Genomic DNA, 21,899 nt, shown 5'->3' on the forward strand with positions numbered 1-21,899 from the left:
AGTGGTACCTCAGGTTACAGACGCTTCAGGATACAGATGCTTCAGGTTACAGACTCCGCTAACCCAGAAATAACACTTCAGGTTAAGAACTTTGCTTCGGGATAAGAACAGAAATCGTGCTCTGGCGGCACTGCGGCAGAGGGAGGTCCCATTAGCTAAAGTGGTACTTCGGGTTAAGAACAATTTCAGGTTAAGAACAGACCTCCAGAACGAATTAAGTTCTTAACCTGAGGTACCACTGTACCAGAGCACAGAGCACAATTTCTGTTCTTATCCTGAAGCAAAGTTCTTAACCTGAAGCGTTATTTCTGGGTTAGTGGAGTATGTAACCTGAAGCGTATGTAACCTGAGGTACCACTGTACAGAACTATTCCATGCAATATTGGGCAACATATGGATCCCACCCTAATTTCCAGCAGCAACCATGACTGGCTGTGTTCTAGACGTGGCTTCCCAACACCAAGTGTCACTCCCATTTACTGAGGAGAGGGACAAGTCAGTGGAGAACGTGGTGTGGTGCAGGTGCAGAGCCTGAGCCAATCCAACCCTCCAGATCCTACGTCCCCATCATGCCAAGCTCCATTTCCCCTCCCCTTTTTGGTAACTGGCAGCAACATGCACCACTGGGAAGCTTGGAAAGTAACACCGCCCAAACCATTCCTGCTGCTAAATTCAAGTGGATGGGAGGTTGGGGGGGCAGGACTGGGGAAATAGGTGGCAAGAAAAGAGGAGGGGGTGCCCCAATGTTACAAAGCACCGCTTAAAAAAAACACACCCAGCTTTTGCTATGGTGGCCTGCACCTGAGAAGATACCTCTGTTTTGGCCTGGAGAAGAGAAGAGAAGAGAAGAGAAGAAAGAAACTCCAACACATTCCAAACCAGCTGATTTGTAACACCTGGTAAAGGTAAAGGGACCCCTGACCATTAGGTTCAGTCGTGTCCGACGCTGGGGTTGCGGCGCTCATCTCGCGTTACTGGCCGAGGGAGCCGGCGTACAGCTTCCGGGTCATGTGGCCAGCATGACAAAGCCGCTTCTGGTGAACCAGAGCAGTGCATGGAAACGCCGTTTACCTTACTGCCAGAGCGGTACCTATTTATCTACTTGCACTTTTGATGTGCTTTCGAACTGCTAGGTGGGCAGGAGCTGGGACCGAGCAACGGGAGCTCACCCCGTTGCGGGGATTTGAACCGCCGACCTTCTGATCAGCAAGCCCTAGGCTCTGTGGTTTAACCCACAGCACCACCCGCTGTGTAAACAAAAGAACACTGGACTTCTAGAGGTGTTAAGCCATGGTATGAGAACCCTAAATAGCACTCTTTACTTTTTCTCCTCCTCCTAAGCAAGCAGTTCCAGTGGGCTTCAGGCTCCCATCAGAAGAGTTCAAGAGATAGGGGCCATTCCATGAAAAATGAGCCTGATAAGAATGCTAGATGAGTGCTGGACTTTGGTGAGGAAGATTCCAAACGTGCAGTCTAACCATTTTTTTAAAAGCTAAAGACAAAAGAAGTTTATTTTATGGACCTTCTTTTCAAAAGTCCACCCACGTAGTCTTCACAGAAGTGTTCAAGTTAAAAGTTTTCTGATGATTGTCCCACCCGTGACAGCATTTTTTCCTCAATTTTGTATCGTTAAATTTCTTAAACTTAATTCCTGATTGCATAGTTGTAACCAATAAACATTGATTTAAACAGATATGCTGAGTTTATCATTGATTCACCTCCCAACTCACAGTTTTTCCATAAATCAAACTTATCTCAAGCTCCATGTCCTTTTTTTGTCCCACCCGTGACAACACTTTTAACATTTAATAAAATTGTCAAAAATATCCATAAAAATAATAAAAAATTAGTAAAATGTTCAGTATCTTATTAAGAACATAGTTTAAATTTTGGTTGTTAATTTTTATGTATATTTACATTGTTACACATGTGTGAATACCAAAAAAACATGGTCAAAGTGTCCCACCCGTGACAATGGAATGGCCCATAGGTGGATTTCTTTCCCCCTTACTCACCTGGAAAGATGCATTTTTAAAGCCATAGTTCAGGGGGCTGACAATGCCATGGTTGCAGGTTCAATCCCTGGTAGGGGACACCTGCACATTCCTGCATTGCAGGAGGTTGAACTAGATGGTCCTCGCAGTCCCTTCCAACTCTACAATTCTATGAGATTTCTCAGTTTAGCCTTTGCTTTTATTTTAGTTTTCAATGAAAACTTGAGCATTAAAGGTGGCACTCTTTAAAGAGGCCTTACTTTCCCTCCCTCACATGAACATTTCTTGTGGAATCCCACCCCAATCTATTTCTTCCATCCTTTGCTTTCTTTCACTCTGGGCCTGAACGGATCTCCCTTCTACCACCAATAGTTTTGTAGGACTTCCAAATGTGTCTCCGGGGCTGAAAAGGGTTGGAAGTTGCTGCTTGGACTCTAAATACCAACCAACACTGGTAGCTAATGGGGGGGGGGGGAGACACACATGTTGCTATATTGTAGCAGAAGCCACAAACCACCAAACCACAAACCGCAACCAAAAAGTAGAATAAAATACAGGAAGTATTTTATTATCTGCTTTATGTGAACTCTCATCTGTGTGCGCCAAAGTTCCTTTAAGTTTATCTAGAACTGAAACTTTCTTCAATTAAAGGAACCAATCGATTATTTGTACCTTGTTTAAGGAAAAAGTACAGTGGCTAATTGAGCAGCTCTCAGCTCCCATCCTACATATAGCCCCGGCCCAAATTAGTTCAATGTGGTTTTAATTGTTTTTAGAGTTTGTAGAAATGGTTTTGTTTCTAGAATTTGTTTGTGTCTGTATTCAGAGATAGATATCATTTTAAGATTCTTGCTGCACATCGCTTTGATGGCCTCGGGCTTTGAAGTGGTTTCAAATTTGCAAAATAAAACGAAACAGAAATAAGATGCACGTCACTATATCGAGAAAGGCTTGAGACCTGCTGTCAATCTGCCGTCTAAATTCTTACTTGGATTGTGTACACTTCACCAGCTTAAAACACAGCTGGGCATGTGGCATGATAAAAGTCTGAAATTTCATCAGGACAAGTTATTTGTTGATCACTGTTGTAATAATTGTTTTGTCAGAATTTATCTTCTGTACCATGAAAATAAATAACATTTTAATTAATTAATTAATTAATTAATTAAACAAACACAGATGGGCTGTTCTTTTTCTCCATTGGGATTGAATCTGATTTAGGGGAAAAACTCATCAAAACACATTATTCCATATGGGTTGTGGGCTAACTTTGTGTGCCCACTGCTCCCCAAACCAGAAATCGAAGCACACTGGATGCAAAGTAATCAGGAGCATATTCACAGCCAATCAATGGACCCTTGGCTCTTCCCTCCATAAATATGGCTATTCATATTTAAGCCAGACCTGGACCAGTTAGCCCTTCAAATATAGGGTGCCTTCAAATAGAGAATTGCCTTCTGTAAACTAGGCCACATGGAGACTTCTGACATGGAGCCAGGGAAACCATTTTGTTCAGTTTTGTTTAAGAGCTAAAAAAGAAAGAAAGAGTGTCCTTTATACCCATGAGGACAGCTGCCTGATCTTTTCAATATGTTGCTACAGAATGCATTCACCAAGCATCTCAACCCAGGGAAACGGCTGGACAGGAATGTGTTTTGGCTTCTAGCGCCTTGTAAAATGCCTCATTCCTTTTAAACACAGCTAGAAACTTGACTCTAATCCAAGGGGTCAATCTTCAGCTGCACTGAATAAAGTTTCATGGTTTGAGGGGGGCAGGCTGGGAGTAAAAACAACCGAGGATGTACTGAAAGTTCACCTTGCTCCCCACGTAACTCAAAAGGCTCTTCCCTTGCAGCTTTTAGTTTTTTTAGAATTACAAAACAGAAATAAGGTAATAAAAAAACACTGTAGTGTAGTAGGTTTCCTTTTTCTTCCTTGTTTTCTAATGTTTATTATATTTTTAATTCATTACCCAGGTTTTCTTCATCTTCTATTGCACTTAATTATATTGCCTAAATCTATAAACTAGCTAGGCCAGTGGTTTTCAACCTGTGTGCCATGGCATCCTGGGGTGCCTTGATTGTCAAGGGGTGCCGCAGGCCCCTCGAGTCTCTGCCTCCCAAAGGGTTGCACAGCTGTTTGTTGCAGTAGCCCTGGCTACAAACTCCACGGTAAATGGTGCCTCTGGGGCTGGCCAGGGTGTGCTGGTTGCCAGGAGCTGAGGCGGCCTCAGAGTAAGCAAGCAAGTGGGCGAGGGAGCCCAGCCAGCCAGCCTGCAGCCCTTGCTGTTGGAAATGGACAGACAAGTCCAGGCACCTGTGGGGCAGTGTGAGGAGACACCATTCTTTGGGGTGAGGGGAGCAACTCAGAGATCAGGGGTGGCAGTAACGGCTGCCCAGAGCGGAGAGGAGGCTGAGGGAACACTCCACAAGGAAGGGTGCTCTAAAAGGGTGAGAGGCTGCCAGCTCTGCAGGCAAGGGGTGACATAACTGGACTCCCAAGCCCCACAGGGGTGCTGCAGAAAGAAGGTAATTGGTCAAGGGAGCCGTGGACTCAGAAAGGTTGAAAACCTCTGACCTAAGCAGTATCTCCAAGCTCAGAAGGAGCCAGGGCAGTCTTAAGCATATCCGGCACCGTGGTGCAAAGCTCCCTCTGGGGCGCGCGCGCGCACACACACACACAGTTTCCCAGAGTTTTTTAGGGAGGACAGCGCTGCTGGCGGCGCTGGAGGAGGTGGGCAGCAGCTAGAGGGCAGCTCCACCGGCGGGGAAGAGGTGGAGGCTGGACACGCCGCCTCCCAGTTCAGCTGGCCGCTTCATGCTGTGGTGGCCACGGCAGATGGAGGTCCGAGTGTGGTGCTGCTTCGGCGCAGCATGGCAGTGGTGGGCAAGGGCGGCGAGCTGGTGCCGGGAGGCACTGCGTCCAGCCTCCGCCTCTTCCCTGGAGCCCTAGAGCCCCACGCCACTAGCCTCTATGGGTAAGACGCCCCTGGCAGGAGCACATCTCCAGACTTCGGATGCTAGAGAAATAGGGGAGGTTAGGGCTTGGCAGTATGAGCTCTTCAACATTGCGATGTATCACCAACTAAACATCTCACAGGACAGCATATGCAAACGTTTTACATAAAAGGAAAACATGCACATTCCCACAAATGTAGGCTTTTCTTGGTCTCATAAAAAGTCATCAGAGCTCAAAAGCAAGCTGGCAAGAGGAAGCAAAGCATTACCTCTAATGTACAACTGACCACATCGTTAGGTCTTAAAAATAATCCAAGGCACCACAATGAGTCACTACCAATTACACGGCTTCCCCACAGTGACTTTTGATGTGCGCAGTGCAATCCAAGTAAGGTAATGAACTCGGTTGAACTCCTTTTCCTCCTGGCATTCAGTTGCTGTTGGTGCCACGAGGGGCACAGCAACCCTGGCAGCTGCCCTCCACTAAACCAGGCACACAGAACATGCACGCATGCCCAAAAATCATTCAAGACAGAACTGGGCTTTCCTTAAGGTAAACTACACAAGCCACATGAGAAGCCACAGGAGGGGAGAGTGACCTTGTGCTTGAATCATGCTTGCTGGTTTTCCACAAGTATTTGGTCTGCCAGGAGGATGCTGTCTTAGATGGGCCATTAGCCCAGTGTTTTTCAACCACTGTTCCGTGGCACACTAGTGTGCCGCAAGATTTTGCCTGGTGTGCCGTGGGAAAAATTTGTTTATTTGATTCCTATTCAAGAGAATTACTTTATATATAGTCAATATAGGCAAAGAGTTAAATTTTTTAACATTTTCTAATGGTGGTGTGCCTCGTGATTTTTTTCATGAAACAAGTGTGCCTTTGCCCAAAAAAGGTTGAAAAACACTGCATTAGCCCAATCCAGCAGGCTTTTCTTAAAGCACTGATTTTCTTAAGCAGATTTAGGGGACGGCAGATTTCATCTCAGGAGCTGCTGACTTAGCTGCCCCATTTTCTCCTCATTTTATGGGGTGGGGGGTGGGAGGAGAGAGGAGACAAGGTGGTAGAGAGAAACCAACATGTCAGGGGAGCCATGTACCTTTTTAGCTTTGTGTTAACAACTGTACTTCATTTACTTTTCATTACAAGGTTATTGCAAATCTGCACTTAAAAAAAAACTATCTGGGCAAAGTATATCCAAAAGGTCTATATCCAAAAAAGCTTACATGGAACTGGAAAATTAAGTGGCTTTACATCGATTTTCTTATGCATCTATTTATTCAACTGGTGATACAGATCAAAAAGCTATCGGGACTATACTGAATCTCTGCCCACTTAAAAGCCTCTCAACCACCTTCCCCACAACTCCCATTAAACTCCTGGCTCGTAGCATTATCCACCCTCTTTCAATATCATCTTTACTGTCTTTTTCTTTTTAAAGATAATATTTATAGTCTTAAGGCCTAGAACCTTGACTTTTGAAAACAAACAAGGAAAACTGAGATTCCTTCAGAACTGCAAACCCTACATTGCAATGCATGTACAAAACGTAATGAGAGAGCAAGAGATATCAAATTATACCAACCTGTTTCCTGACTGTGGGCCAATTGGTTCAGGACACACAGGTGCACTACTGCCAATAGACAGCAGGGGATTTTGTTAATCCACATTCTTTTACAATTCACTGTGGAGAACCGGTCACTTCAAGCAGCAAAGTGCATCCTCTTTCACACAGACAGGCTCTAAAAATTGATGAGAGAACAAATTGTAAATATTCAGACGCCACTAGTTTATATACAGTACTTGAAATATACACAGTGCCAATGGATCACAATGCCTGTACAATTGTGGACAGCAGCCTGTGGGGAGAAAAATGTTTCAAAGTAGGTATTGGAGCCTATTTCTGGCTGGAAGCCGCCTCATAGGGAGAAACAACTTTAGACAAAATCTGTTCCTTATTGTCCGCTCAGGAATTGTTTCTGCAGAAGCAGCAAGGCAAATTAGTACCAATTTAGCACAGGACGATGCTGAGCCATGGTTATGGAGGTAGCTTTCTTTAAAAAAGTGTATTCATTTTAATTTTCTGTGATGCCTGATGGTTGGGGGGGGGGAGGTGAACTGAACAGAAATCACCTGACATTACCAGAAGTTTCCCATTATAAACCAAAAGCCGAAGTGGGCATAGATCTGGTTACAAGACAGAAATGCTGCTAAATTGGTTCAAACAGTTAGCGATTGTATTGAAAATGCATGACACTGAAGGAGTCCATTTATTAGAATAGGGGAAGCTGGGAACCACAGGGAGGCAGAGCACTCCTGTGCTGGGGTCCTGCTTGCAGGTGTCCTACAGGTATCTGGTTGGCCACTATGAGAAGCAGATGTTGGAACAAACAGGGCCATTGGCTGGATTCATGCAGAATCATAGCATCACAGAATTGTAGAATGGGAAGGGACCCTGAGGGTCATCGAGGCCAACTTGCTGCAATGTAGGAATCTCAGCTAAAGCATCCATACCAGATGGCCATCCAAGCTCTGCTTAAAATCCTTCAAAACACACACACACCGGGGGGGGGGGAGAGCTGCATCATTACAGACCAAGGCGTAGGTCTGTAAGCCTGGCCCTGTCTACTCTCGACTGGTTTCCTCTTTCCAGATTCTCAAGTGGGATCTTTTCCAAGGCTTCTTCCCACAAAGCCTCTGGCCTGGTTCAGATGAGGCAAGATACTCACAAGTATTGTGTGCTCTCCCCGCCCCTCTCTTTCTCCCCACATCAACCCCCTCCCCGTACAACCATTAACCCAGGAAAATTGTCATGGAACCATCCAAACTAGAAACTGGGATTGGCAAGATCAGAACAAGTTGGGATTTAAAAACAAGTTCAAACTGTCCAAGCCAGGCACCTCACGTAAGAGACCAGGGACTTTCTTCCAGTGTAGGAAGATGTCTTCTACAGATTCCGACAACTGGCCTATCTGTATCCCAGGACTAGTCTAGTCTAACTAGCAGCACCGTAAGGAAAAACAACAGAAGTAAAAGCATTCATTACAAGCATTGGTTCATTCTTCATGATCCTCCTATGAACACCAAGGGGCAGGAAGGAAAACAGACACAACCTAATTCTGAGGGAAGAAGGGTAAACATCTTTTCCATGCCACCCCACTGACTCAGTCTAAATTCTCCCATGCTCTTGGTGGCGGTTTTAAAAAAGAAAACTAAATGCATCAGGAGATCCAATCCAGTACTTTCCACATCACATCTGTTTTGACCATCCTTTCTAAGACTGCACTACAGTGCATTATAAAATTGTATGAGCGGGGTATGTGTTTACTTTTTAACACCATTGCCAGCAAAGCAAGTGCACTGTGGTTGGGTCTTCTGGGCCAAAGCATTTCTCTGCAATTAGTTGAATCAGTCTTTGGCTTCCAAGAGAGTCATATGAGTAGAGGAATGAACATTATGCTATTTTTAAAAAGAACCACAGCTTCATAAAATTCAATTATTTGGCTGCCCCTCCCATTTGACCACACTCATTTTAACCCAGTGTCCCCTGCAAACTTTCCAAAAGCAAAAAAAAAAAAAAAAAAAAAACTCTGGACCTCCTGTTGCTCCTCATAAGACAACAAGAGTCTTTCTAATTGGAAAAAGGTTGGAGAATGTTTTGTCTTGCAGAGGAAAAAAAATTGGTTATCAATATTTTTTACAAAGACTGCAGAAGGCAGCAGAAAGCAGCACTCAGCTATGCAATTATATATTGCAAGAATGCAATGCTCAGACCCATTTTTAGATCAACTTTAGCAAGTTCAGATAAATTTCACTCCTGTTCAAAGTCCATTGGGTATCATCAGCCTGAACAAACACACAGCATATCAGGTATACCTTTAGGAGCCCTGTTGTTCAAAACAAGATGCCTAAGGCCACATGCATGTTCAACATGACCTGGAATTCTCCCCAAATTATGGAGAACTAGGGCTGAGTACACCCAGTATCTTTAAAACACTTTTGAAGCAAACTCTTTTCCTCAAGGAAATTCTGGGCACTGTGGAACACTGGGCACATGCTTCCTCTACATGTTAGTTCTCGCAATGGGAAGCAGCTCTCCAACCTATGAAGCAAAGATTTCCCCCCTGCCCTTCTCTCTGGAGAAATTGGTCATAGAGAAACTGGAACCATCTGCATTTTTTCAACACATGAAGCTGCTATAAGCAAGTCATACCACTGGTCCATGTAGCCTAGAGCTGTATTATTCCAGTTGAGGGTTCACCTTCCAGTTCTTGGAACCAAAAAGCCCTTCTCAGACCCCAAATTTAAAACTGTTAATGGGAGGTGCTGGGGACTGAACTCTGGACATTTTGCAAAGCGTGTGCTGCACCTGTGAGCTACGGCAAGCACTGACCAGCTGCAGCCCTGAAAACGGTGTCAACAAACACACCATATTATAAAAAAAAACATTCTTCAAGCTGGATGCAATGCACATGCAATTACCTTACCTTAAGGCAGATCTTTGGCCGCTCTCACACAATACATTCAAAGCACTAAGAATGCAGCTTAAATAGTCCTGGCTGCCCCCAAATAATTCTGGGAGCTGCAGGTGTTGAGAGTTGTTAGGAAACCCTTAATCTTCTTAATCAGCTACATTTGCCAGAGTTCCCTGCGAATAAATTATTTGGGGGAAGCCATGGCTGTTTAAAGTGGCATCGTAGTGCTTTAAATGTAAGGTGCGAATGTGGAGTTAGAAGGGGAAACACTAAGTTGCCACAGGGTGGTGATGGGGCTGCCTCCTCAGCAGAGGAAGTAGCAAAAACAGCCGCTCCCAATTCACTGTAAAACAGCCTGAACGGGATGCAGCTGTGATGGAGGGAGAAGGTGCAAGCAAGGAGGAGGGAACCTTTTGTAAAAAGGAGGGGGGTGAGTAGTTTCAAACTCAGCTACCTTCTTGGGGGGGGGGAAACTATGGATACATACCACCAGCCACCCACTCACTCACACACGTAGTACAGCTGATCTGTTATCAGGAATGGATAGGTGCCAATAATATTTTCACAAGCCAGGACCAAACTTTAAGGCACCCGTCACATGGGGTTTTCCAGATCTGTTTCCTGAGCCTTTTGGTGCTGGAATTGATTTGGGAAGGCAGAGCTTGAGCAAGCTGGAAACCTGGATGGCGTGGGCACTTAAAAAGTTACATCATGTTGTCTGTGTTTGTTTTTTTTATAGCTAATGGCTCTCCTGCCAAGCCAAATCCCTTCCTACTAATAGTACATAGCTGCAATACAAGATACTTCAAGCAGGACATTTTTTTCTGTTTGCTGAAGCACAGACAAGATGAGGCAAGAGTGAAATAACTCATCAGGTGCGTGTTGTCACTCAATGCGGCAGGTTAGGCTTTGAATATATGCTTTTGAATATATATTTGGCCTCAGCACAGCATGTTTGAACAAGAGAAGTTAGAAAGAGAAATTCATCCAACCGATAATGAACTTGTGTTGCTATTTACTTGCTTTTTTTAAGTGCTTGCCTACACAAAACCTTAGCATTGGATACAGGGAGCCCTGCTTTTTAGCTTGACAGTGATGTGACAAATGCAGTCTTGATTACAAGCAAAGCAAATACGATTAGCAGTCATAGAAACATGAGAAAGTGCCTTATAATGACAGAGTGCTCTGCCAGTCCTACCTGGAAATGCCAGGGAGTGGTTCAGGCATCTTCTCCCTGCAAAGCAAGATCATCTGCCATTGAGCTACTGGGCTTTGTGGTTTTTGGACAGGGGGTGGAAAAGACGACTGTTTAATTTTGCCTCCAACTCACAGATGGTTTATACCCTTCAGACCAATATTGGCTAAGTTTCTATGGTCCAAGTTTACTACTATGGGGGGGGGGGGGGTTGCATGTTGTGGGGGGTGCAAGGCCAAATCAAAAGTGAGTGGGGCCAAATGGACAGGACCACCCCATAATCACCCACACTGTTCCCACATCACCTGCTTGACTGATGAACAGGGCTGAGACCTGCATCCTCACTGTTGCACTTGTCCAGGCAAGAAGTTGAAGGGAATCAATACTGTCAACATGGCTACAGCAAAGGCCTGGTCTTTACCTCCTTTCCTTGGCTCATATCCTTCTCTCTTCTTGTCACACAGGAGCTAAACCATCACCATTAGGATGATGCGCACCACTGCTGTTTGATAACCACAGCTGGAATTCAAGCAACCATTTGCAAACCTTGGTTTCACACACAGTGCCAACCATGGTTAGTGAAAACGGTGGTGCCCAATCGTAACAACACTGTAGTAGGGGAACTGCTGCATGATAGCACATGGGAACCCATGAGGCCACTGGGAGCTCCCATTTCCTTAAGCATACTTCAGCCATCAAGAAACATTACATCTTTACTGGGCTCTTTCATCTAGTCGAGAGGCAGGCTGCAAAAGGCCCGATCCTCCGAACTGTTGGAAACCCAACTCAGTACAGTTTCTGAGATTTCAGGTGACATGGCTCCTCAATTTTCCTCATGGACTCAGGAGGCATGATGTGGTAGTTAAGTTGAACAAGAGCTGGCAAGACTAGGGTTCAAATCCTGCATAGCTATGAAACTCACTGTGTGATCGTTCTACAACTGAGACTACCTCAGAGGGTTATTGCAAGAAAATGGGAGCGACATGCCCAAGGAGTCCTGCTTTGTGGGGAGGGCAGGATAAAACCCACACAACCTCTATTTTCACTGTTATAAGGCAGAGGAGTTTGTTTTTTTTAAGAATCCCTACACACACAAAAAAAAACCCCCAGCCTCTCTTTTTCATAATTCAGCCCACACTTACAACCTTTACTGAGGACTTGGAAAAGCAGATAAATAAGATATGTAAGCTGTAATGAGCATATGGCACTGCTATCACCACAATATTACCAGTCAACTCAACACCGACAAGCACCACATTTATCACAACGGTTCCTACGCAAAAACAGCCCATGACAGCAAGATGCCGACTGAACACACATAGCAGTTTCCCACTCAGCTCTGACTCACAAAAGCTGTTGAAGGCTAGCAAGAGACAGATGTGTAAACTATAGTCGAAAGGGATAATGAGCAGCCAGGGCCACCAACATACACACAGTGCAAGATACACACAGAGAGAGATCGATGATAGATTATAATGGGTGGACAATCCATCATCATGCCTCACTTTGGTCCTGGCTCAGAAACAAGCCAAATAAAGTTACTGCCAAGACATCCCCCTCCCCAAACCAGAGAATATTTGAGCTTATTTCTAAGCCAAAGTCACACACCCCTCAAAAAAAGCTAGGCCTACTTAACCCCTTCCTCTCTTCACTCTAAGCATCACTTACTGCCCGTGCAGTGGCAGCAACACTCCAACCACAGGGGAAAGGGAGATCTCTCTAACACACCTCTATGGTTTTTGGTAAATTGTGCAGTAGTGTGGCATGACAAAAGGCTGTGGTTGCCTTGAGAAATGTCATTTCCCTCAAAGAGCTGCTGACGTTACACTAGATCTTGGGGGAACTATGTTTCCTCAAGGCTACTGGTCACCTTTCATCCTGGCCCCAGAGAGGGGATACAGAGGAAACTCTTCCTCTCCACACCACTGGTATATTGTTTCTTTTGCCACCTCTAGGCTGGCCAGTACAGTAAGTGGAGTTATAGGGGGGGGTGGAGTTTGGGGTTCAACTTGGGATAAGCCAGGAATTCTTCTTTGGCTCAAGTTTAAAATTCAAGGCTTGAAATACTTACCTCTCAAGCTTATATTGGAGTCCTGGGTTAATGAGTTTTCCCTGACATCTCTCATTTCTGCCAAGCCTTTTAAAGAACTGTGCTGAGTTGGATAAGAAGGTTTACATTTTTGTTGTATCCGTGTTATCTGTTTGGGATTACTAAAAGCAGCACATTCCACAGGCGGATAATTAGGGAGTTGTATACAATAATATTTATCTAAGACTGTGTTGGAAGCAGAGCACTTCTGAGGGAACAGGGCAAATTCACAAGGGAGGAGAGCTCAGACCGAGTGCACATAAACGCCTCTCCCTGCAGGGATTTCTCCCCCCTCAGCAAACCTGCTGCTTGACCCATAATCAGAGCCTGCCCTCCAAGTGTGCCAGAATGAGTCAGAAGACTTGTAGGGGGCCCCCAGGAGAGAAAGCTGGTGTGCTTCCATCTTTAAAATTACATGCTTGGGGAAAAAATCACCCTCTTCCTTCCCTTTCCCAAGTAGTTCAGCTCAGGGCTGCCAAGTCGATCTCACTTGCAAAAATGTGTTGCCAGGAAGCCACGACCCATTGCAGAGGAACTATAGTGGTACCTCGGGTTAAGAACTTAATTCGTCCCAGAGGTCCATTCTTAACCTGAAACTGTTCTTAACCTGAAGCACCACTTTAGCTAATGGGGCCTCCTGCTGCTGCTGCGCCGCCAGAGCACAATTTCTGTTCTTATCCTGAAGCAAAGTTCTTAACCTGAAGCGTTATTTCTGGGTTAGCGGAGTATGTAACCTGAAGCGTATGTAACCTGAGGTACCACTGTACTGCAGTCTTCCCCGGAGGAACTGGAGAGAGATAGACTTGAGACTGAAACGAGGGATGGTCAGGGAAAGGATTGGGGCCCGTAAAGATTTGCTTGCTGAGAATGCCTCAGTCCGATTCCTGGATACACCACAGATAAGACCAGGGAAACCGATTCTCCAGTCAGCATGGCACAGAGTCAGACCACTGGCATCTAGCCTACAGCAGTGTTTCTTTTAACTTGGGTCCCCAGCTGTCATTGGACTACAACTCCCATCATCCCTGGCCACTGGTCATGCTAGCTAGGGATGATGGGAGTTGTAGTCCAACAACATGAAGACTGCCGATCTATAAACACAGAGACATTTGTCTAACCTGAGCAAGTTCTGAAAAGACACCACTCAGTGATAAAATGTATCCATGCTCCCATATTCCTGTAACAGTTTTGCAACTGTTTTTGAAATGTTTCTGGATTTATTTCATTTTGTGATTGCAAAAGCCAGAACTAAGGGTCGCTGTTTCTCACATTCCTGAAAGGATCTGAGCTTTCCTGATAGGATTCTCTTGAAAGGAGCTTTCCTGAAAGGATTCTCGCTTTCCTGATTTCCCCCCTTTCCTGATTTCCCCCCTTTCCTTCCCCAGAGTTTCCTGTGAGTTAAGATAAACTAAAGGAAAAATAGGTGCTAAGACCAGAGATGCTATCAAACCCTTTCAGAAAAGTCCCCCAATCGAAAGGGGATAATATAGAATTGCATGCATGCGTATGTATCGAGTAGACATTGTTTCAGCAGGAAAAGGAAGGCACTCAAGAGATACAAGTATCATATTACACATCCTGTTATTATTGCCAGCATAAAAAGCTTCCAAAATTTCCCCCCAATTAGAAGTCCACGCCAGAAGTAGCGCACATTTCTGGGAAACTAAAGCAAATTGCCAATTTGGCTGACAGCAACAATAACGATACAGAAATAGAAGAGGAACTTGTTTTCTTAAGAGCAAACTGTGCTGACCTACAGCTTTCAGCCCCTGACTTCCATCACATCAAACTTGGTTTTGTGCTCTAAGTTGTCAGGACAATGCCTTCCTCTTATCTTTTATAATTAGGACATTGCACTACTTCAAAACAAGTCCCCTGGGTTAAAAAAGGAAAAGGAAATTCTACTTTACCATCTACATCATTTTTGTGAGCCTTTTTGCCCCCGCCCCCACCTAAAGTCTCTTTATGGTGCAAGCAATCAAACCAGAGAGGTGCTGACCATAGTTTCTCTAGCCAGGAAACTATGGTTTGTTTCAGACTTTCTGGGAGGACCAAAAAGGCAGAGATATGATGATCTGAACCAGAATACTCTCCCATATCACCCCCAGTGATGCTTTGCAGTGGTGCTAAAAGAGCAAGACCACATACGATGCTGTCAGCTACTTGGAGGAAGGATAAAAAGAAAGAGAGATTGGTAGTCCATAACTTATTTAACAGGACAAGCTAATATTCCAGAACTTATTTAACAGGGTAAGCTATCAGGCCCCATGAAAAAAGTGTAAGTCAAACTGGCATACCACTTACCTGTCGTCACAACAACAACAATTTATTACCAACCATGCAGCAAAAGAATCCAAGGGCACATTTTTGGAATGAACTGGCATTCACTCATTTCATAAACTTAAGGCCTCCAAAGCAGACTTGGCCAAAGCAATTCGCTTAGGACACAAACTCCAAAACATAGCCAGGACAATAAAGCAGCCTGAGTTAAGCAACCGTTTAATATTTTACCCAGCATTTCCTAGCTTTCCTGATTTCCCCCCTTTCCTTCCCCAGAGTTTCCTGTGAGTTAAGATAAACTAATCTGTCACAGGGCTTGTCTCTGACAGAGGATCGATAAGAGATAATTATAGCCATGATAAGACAATCTGTCTCAGGTCCTCAGGGAAGAGTGAGTGACATGCAAACACAGTTGCTAAGAGGAGAGGGGCAGGGGAATGAGAGCAGATGGCCCTAAGCCTAGCACCTGGCTTACTTCAATAAGACACCCATGATAGCAGGACAATAGTGGGCTCTTCTTGTTTTACAGTATCTTTAAAACCAAATGGGTCAGACAAATAAAAGGAATTCAAGGATCTGGCAACTGTGGGAGCCTTTTGTGAGCAGCCTGAGGACACACAGCACATCCCTGTGGTCCTCTTTCCCCAGACTCCTCAATGGACAGGGCATGCCAGGCAATTTCTCTCCTCTAAAGATTACAAACTGCATAGCATGCCGGAGGTGTCCGCAGACTGATTTCGAGAATGCACAAAAAATACTCTGGAATGGGTCCATTAATAATCACATGAAAGTAATGTCGGCCTCATCTGAGAGATAGATTTCCAAGCTGAAAAGGCAAAGATCCTGATGAAACAAGCCCAGATGGCAGAGACAGCGAACCTCCAGCTGGCAGGGAGCACTGGGGGGCGGAATGTGGCCCTGCAGATGTCTCTGTTGGCCCTCAGAGTTGGGACTCTTCTCAGGTCATACCTCAGCCCACCAATTCCTTGAGTGATTCTGCTGGATGGAATGTGTCTTTGAACAGTGATCATGCCTCTTGCTTGCCTGGAGAAGCATGTTTGCATACATACAAACCTCTGAACTCTACATGGCTGTAATGTGTAGAAATGGTAAGAGTCATATCCATTCACTCTGAGCATCTGGCCCCAACCACCACGGATATGTGTCCCCCCCCCAGAAGGCTGTCCATGATGGAATGTGTGGCCCTCGGGGTGAAAAGGGTTTCCCCACACCCCTGCCGTGTTAGAAGTCCAACAGACCATGGGACATTTTGTTCAAATGGCTAGAGTCCCACATTAACTCATGCCAACCACTTTGAAGGCTACGAAAGCTAACCCAAAAGAACAGAGACCAAGCAAAGGTAATAAGAATAATATGTGCCAAGCTAAAATATCATCTTGGCACAACTCCGAAGCAACATGTTGGGGGGAAATGGTTTCTTAAAGGACCTTGCAGATTTGTCAAAGGAAAAAATGTGAGGGCAGTGTGCCGGCTCTCCAAGGCTCAGTCTCAAATCTAAATTTCTCTATGGTTTTAGTAAGATGTTAAAACACTAGTTGTTTTGTTGCAGCAGGCTATACCTCAGAACTATGGTTATTTCCATGTTTCCACAATGTGTTTCAAGCATTTATTATACTTCTGAGTTTTCCAGGAAAGCAGGATTGAGCAGCTCACAATCAAAATCCCCATGTGTCTCCCATCCAAGCACTGATGAGCTTTCAACAATGCTAAGCGGAGTAATAACTTATGAAAACAATATTGTCATTCCAGTCACTCTTATCCCACTTACTCCAATTTAGATTAACTTCTTCAACAGTTTTCCAAAAATCAGGGAATGGAAAAAAAGAATAAGAGAGAAATAAAGATTGCATTCTATTCAAACATGCAGATTATAAAAGAAATGGCTTTCCCCAAGCTTGGCTAACCTAAATAGACCCTAGCCAAGCCTGGAGAGAGTATGTTTTACAGTCAATAAATACTACATCTTTTTACAACTGCAAAACTGTTGAACGTGTTCCATCTACACTGCAGGAAACTAGAGGAGATTCAGACTTGATCAAAATATTGTTCTCATAAAGTAACCGCAAAGTGATCTCCTCCAAGGAGGTACATATATGTTCAAAACATGTCAAGATCAGCTTGATAAGGATCTCACGTGTATCCGCTGTCTTTTTTCATCATCCTATTGAATGATGGGACTTTCCTGGTTGTTTTGCTTATTTAAAACATTTATATCCCAACTTTTCTGCCTAAATGTGGAAGCAAGCTCAAGGCAGCTCACAAGATTTAATCAAAGATACAAATCAGTTACAGGTGGGTAGCCGTGTTGGTCTGCCATAGTCGAAACAAAATAGAAAATTCTTTCCAGTAGCACCTTAGAGACCAACTGAGTTTGTTCTTGGTATGAGCTTTCGTGTGCATGCACACTTCTTCAGATACCACACGAAAGCTCATACCAAGAACAAACTCAGTTGGTCTCTAAGGTGCTACTGGAAAGAATTTTCTATTTTGTTTCAAAGATACAAAGATTACAAACTAACTCACAAGATTAATCAAATATACAAAAATCACAAACTTGAAGAGACGTAGGAGAATGCAACAAAATAAAACCAAAATACAAAAAGAGATCAAGGCAAGACACCAGCAAACAGAATTGGATCATTCCGCCAGAAAAAAGTCTTAAATTTTGTCCAGAACATCAACAGGGAAGGAACCAAAAGGGTGGCTGCTATCTACAGATAAAGAGTAAGAGAAAAAATTGTACAGGGTTGGAAGTGAACTATGACTTACATCTACAGCAAGATGAGTCCTTTCCATTAGTTGCTTCCAACCACCTGCACGAATAAAAAGCCATCCTAGCATAAAATGATGTGTGCCCACAAAAATAGTTTGAAGGCTGGCTGTTAAGAGGTGTGTCTCTTCCTCTGAAATTAATAAATGGACAGTGAAATGAGAAGCTATTGAAAACTAAAAAGGAGCTATTATTCAACTTCAGGCAAGAACTGGAAGTTCACAGTTTTTATTACTGCTAGGTGAAGCAGATGGGAGAAAGGGAAAGCGTAGAATAATACAAAACAATAAAGCTTACTAAGAGAATACTTCCATAAATCAATCAACAATGAGGTGCTTATGCCCAGTTCAGGACTTCCTCAAACTGCTTTTGAGCTCTAGTCTCATTCTGAATTTACTCTACTCCCTGGGCTTCCCAGCCACTGCCTCTTTCACAGACAAATATTCAGAATTATCGTGCATTGTGTACAATACATAGATATATCAGAGTGGGGAACATGTGGCCCTCTAGACATTCTATCTCCTATCAGTAATTTATTTTCTTCTTTTTTTGTAGTGCATACATTTTTTGCTGTTGTTCTGTTTTGTTTTTTAATGGGTATTATTTCTTTTCTTCCTTTCTCTGTGCACTTGCAATTACGTACTTTTTAATCTTTCAATAAAGCATGTATGCAAAAATGCGTACACACAGAGAGAGAGAGACTCCTGAGACTCCTGAGGCCTGAAATTAAAGTAAGGGTGTGTTTTCTGGGACACTAACCCAACTCTCAAGCTTTAGAAGAGAAGTAGGACAGGGTATCTCAGCTTGGCTCCTGAAACCAACCAGAAATGGAGTCATGAGAGGGAGAAGCTACTGCAGCCAGAAATCCCAGAACACTCCCTGCTTTTCCCCAGCTTCCAGGTTTAGCAGCAGCACAGTACTATCATAACAATGCATTATATTTCATGTCATCCACTTCAGGTGAAAGCCTTGGGGAATGATGTATAGTAAGCGATGGAACGATCAAAGCATTCAAAAAACAGTCCGTAAGAAAGCTAAGCTGGCTCCACTTCAGTTCTGGCACAACCTTATTAAACTAAAAAAAAGAAGAAGAGGAAATTAATAACAATAATGAGAAAGTGCCTTATACTGAGCCAAGCCTTTGGTCCTCCTTAACAGAAGCTCCAGAGTTCCAGACAGGGTTCCAGACAACCCAACCTGGAGATGCCAGGAATTGAACCAGAGAACCCGAGAGCAAAGTGCATGCTCAACCCCTAAGCACATCCCTTTCTCTAGCACCATCAGCTTAAGGAGAGGATGAATTTTAAGTGTTGAAACTAAGGTTAAAATGAAGTTAAAAACCCGAGACGGAAAAGGTACCAGGTGAGCCTCCATAGGTAGAGCAAGGGACAGCTGCTTTCAGAATGTCGTCGTGCTAAAACTTTGCTTCTGGGAAGAAAGTATTCCAGCTCTGCCTCATTCAGGAACCTCTCCTTTTCCTAGAACTCACACTTTATCTTTCCACCTACTTTAGAAAAAAAAAAGGTGTGGTAAAGGTGTATAAATTGTGTTGTATGCAGGATTTGGAAAGAGGTTTTCTCCCTGTATTAGACTAATGGGGAACAAGTGAAGCTGAACATTCGGAGATTCAGCAGAGACAAAAGGAAGTTCTTCTTCAATGATAGAAGACCCTTCTCTGCATGCCACCTCCAGGCTCCAAGGTATATCCAAAGGGTGGTGATGAGAATTAGAGAAATGGAGAGTTGGAAGGGACCACGTGAACCATCTCATCCTACCCCCTGGAATGCAGATTTTTCTTTTTTCTTTTCGCCCATGTGGGGCTCGAACCCACGACCCTAAGATTAAGAGTCTCATGATCTACCAACTGAGCTATCCCAGAGAATGGGCTTTCTCTGTAGTAGCTCCTAATTTATGGAATGCTCTACCCAAAGAGGCCCATGTCTTGTCATCATTTCAGAGCCAAGCAAAGGCGTTTTTGTGTTCCTGGACATTTGGGCAGCACTAATGATACATCGTACTGCTAAATCTGTTTTTATTATGTTTTATGAAATATTATTGTGGGGTTTTGGTTTTTTTACTTGTATTGTAAATTGTTTCAGGACTTTCTTTTTCACTGCGAAGTGACATGTACATTTAACAAACTATGTTAAACTATGGAAGTGAGAGCTGGACCATAAAGAAGGCTGATCGCCGAAGAATTGATGCTTTTGAATTATGGTGCTGGAGGAGACTCTTGAGAGTCCCATGGACTGCAAGAAGATCAAACCTATCCATTCTTAAAGAAATCAGCCCTGAGTGCTCACTAGAAGGACAGATCCTGAAGTTGAGGCTCCAGTACTTTGGCCACCTCATGAGAAGAGAAGACTCCCTAGAAAAGACCCTGATGTTGGGAAAGATGGAAGGCACAAGGAGAAGGGGACGACAGAGGATGAGATGGTTGGACAGTGTTCTCAAAGCTACTAACATGAGTTTGGCCAAACTGTGAGAGGCAGTGAAGGATAGGTGTGCCTGGCATGCTCTGGTCCATGGGGTCACGAAGAGTCGGACACGACTGAACGACTGAACAACAAATGTTAAACTATGGAATTCGCTGCCACAAGATACAGTGGTACCTCAGGTTAAGTACTTAATTCGTTCCGGAGGTCCGTTCTTAACCTGAAGCGTACTTAACCTGAAGCACCACTTTAGCTAATGTGACCTCCTGCTGCCGCTGCACCACCAGAGCACGATTTCTGTTCTTAAGCGGAGTTCTTAACCTGAAGCGTACTTAACCTGAAGCGTACTTAACCCGAGGTACCACTGTACAGTCACCAGTTTAAAGACAGCTTTAAAAACGGGAACGTGACAAATTCAAGGAGAATGAGGCACGGCGGCTCCAAGAGGCGCTACACTTCTGAATACCAGTTTACTGGGGATCATGAACAAAAGAGTGCCATTGCCCTGTTTATTGCTTCCTATGTCCATCCGGTTGACCATGGTGGGATCCAGCAGGGCTCTTCCTCTGTTCCTCTGTTGCTAACATAAATCAATAGCCATAAAAGCACGATGGTAAAGAAACACGATTGATTTTGTCCAACGTAAACTCCGCTCCTTCAAAACATGACAGCAGGTAAGCGTAACTTTCAATCTCCGGGAAGAAACTAAAAAAATAATAATCCAACAATATATTAAGCGAGCAGCGATTTACCAGAAAGCATAGACCTATGCTTTCAGGAATCGTAGAATATTAAGAAATCAATTTAAATTACTGTAAATGGCTCTTGTTTCTAACTAATAAAACTCTAAAAACCACTTTCAGCTAGAAGGTAATTCCATGACCACAATGCCCCCTACACAATAAATTACTTAGAATTTAATGCATGCTCAAGTTGGGAGTTATCTGTACTGTACACTGACCATGCCAAGATGCCTTAAAAGTAAGGGACCAGCATATTTTTAAAAGTAGACGAATTCCAGATTGGCATTAAAGTCAGCAAGTGCCCATCAAATTGACCCTATACTACATCTGCTTAAGCTAAGAATCTCATCTGCCACACGTTCCTGTATGACTGCTGTTCTCTAAGTGCACATTTATTCTCTTTGCCACTGGCTTACCCAGTTACCCCTACTGGTGCAGAGTCTGCAGCTGACCAATGGTTACTTGGTGTTAAGGGCTTGGCTATGTGTTCTGTCGAATCAGGTGAAAGGTAAATGACCCCCGGACAGTTAAGTCCAGTCAAAGGCGACTATGGGGTTGCGGCGCTCATCTCGCTTTAAGGCCAAGGGAGCCGGCGTTTGTCCAGACAGCTTTCCGGGTCATGTGACCTGAATGACTAAACCGCTTCTGGCGCAATGGAACACCGTGATGGGAACCAGAGCGCATGTCATTTACCTTCCTGCCACAGCGGTACCTATTTATCTACTTGCACTGGTGTGCTTTCGAACTGCTAGGTTGGCAGGAGCTGGGATAACGGGAGCTCACTTCATCTCGGGGATTCAAACCGCCGACCTTCCAATCAGCAAGCCCAAGAGGCTCAGTGGTTTAGGCCACAGTAGTCATGCTGGCCACATGACCCAGAAAGCTGTCTCTGGACAAACGCCGGCTCCCTGGACCTGAAAGCAAGATGAGTGCTGCAACCCC

General features: G+C 44.2%; 1 protein-coding gene across 1 annotated transcript in view; it reads right to left on the bottom strand.

The window, feature by feature from the left end:
- LIFR (LIF receptor subunit alpha) overlaps positions 1 to 21,899 on the bottom strand; it is a 76,943-nt gene that overhangs the window by 38,282 nt on the left and 16,762 nt on the right. Inside the window, exon 2 of the mRNA XM_033164674.1 lies at positions 6,535 to 6,691. Coding sequence (XP_033020565.1) covers positions 6,535 to 6,619 — 85 coding nt within the window. The 5' untranslated portion in view covers positions 6,620 to 6,691. The remainder of the gene's footprint in view (positions 1 to 6,534; positions 6,692 to 21,899) is intronic.

This window comes from Lacerta agilis, chromosome 11, assembly GCF_009819535.1.
Source record: "Lacerta agilis isolate rLacAgi1 chromosome 11, rLacAgi1.pri, whole genome shotgun sequence".
Lineage (NCBI taxonomy): Eukaryota > Metazoa > Chordata > Lepidosauria > Squamata > Lacertidae > Lacerta > Lacerta agilis.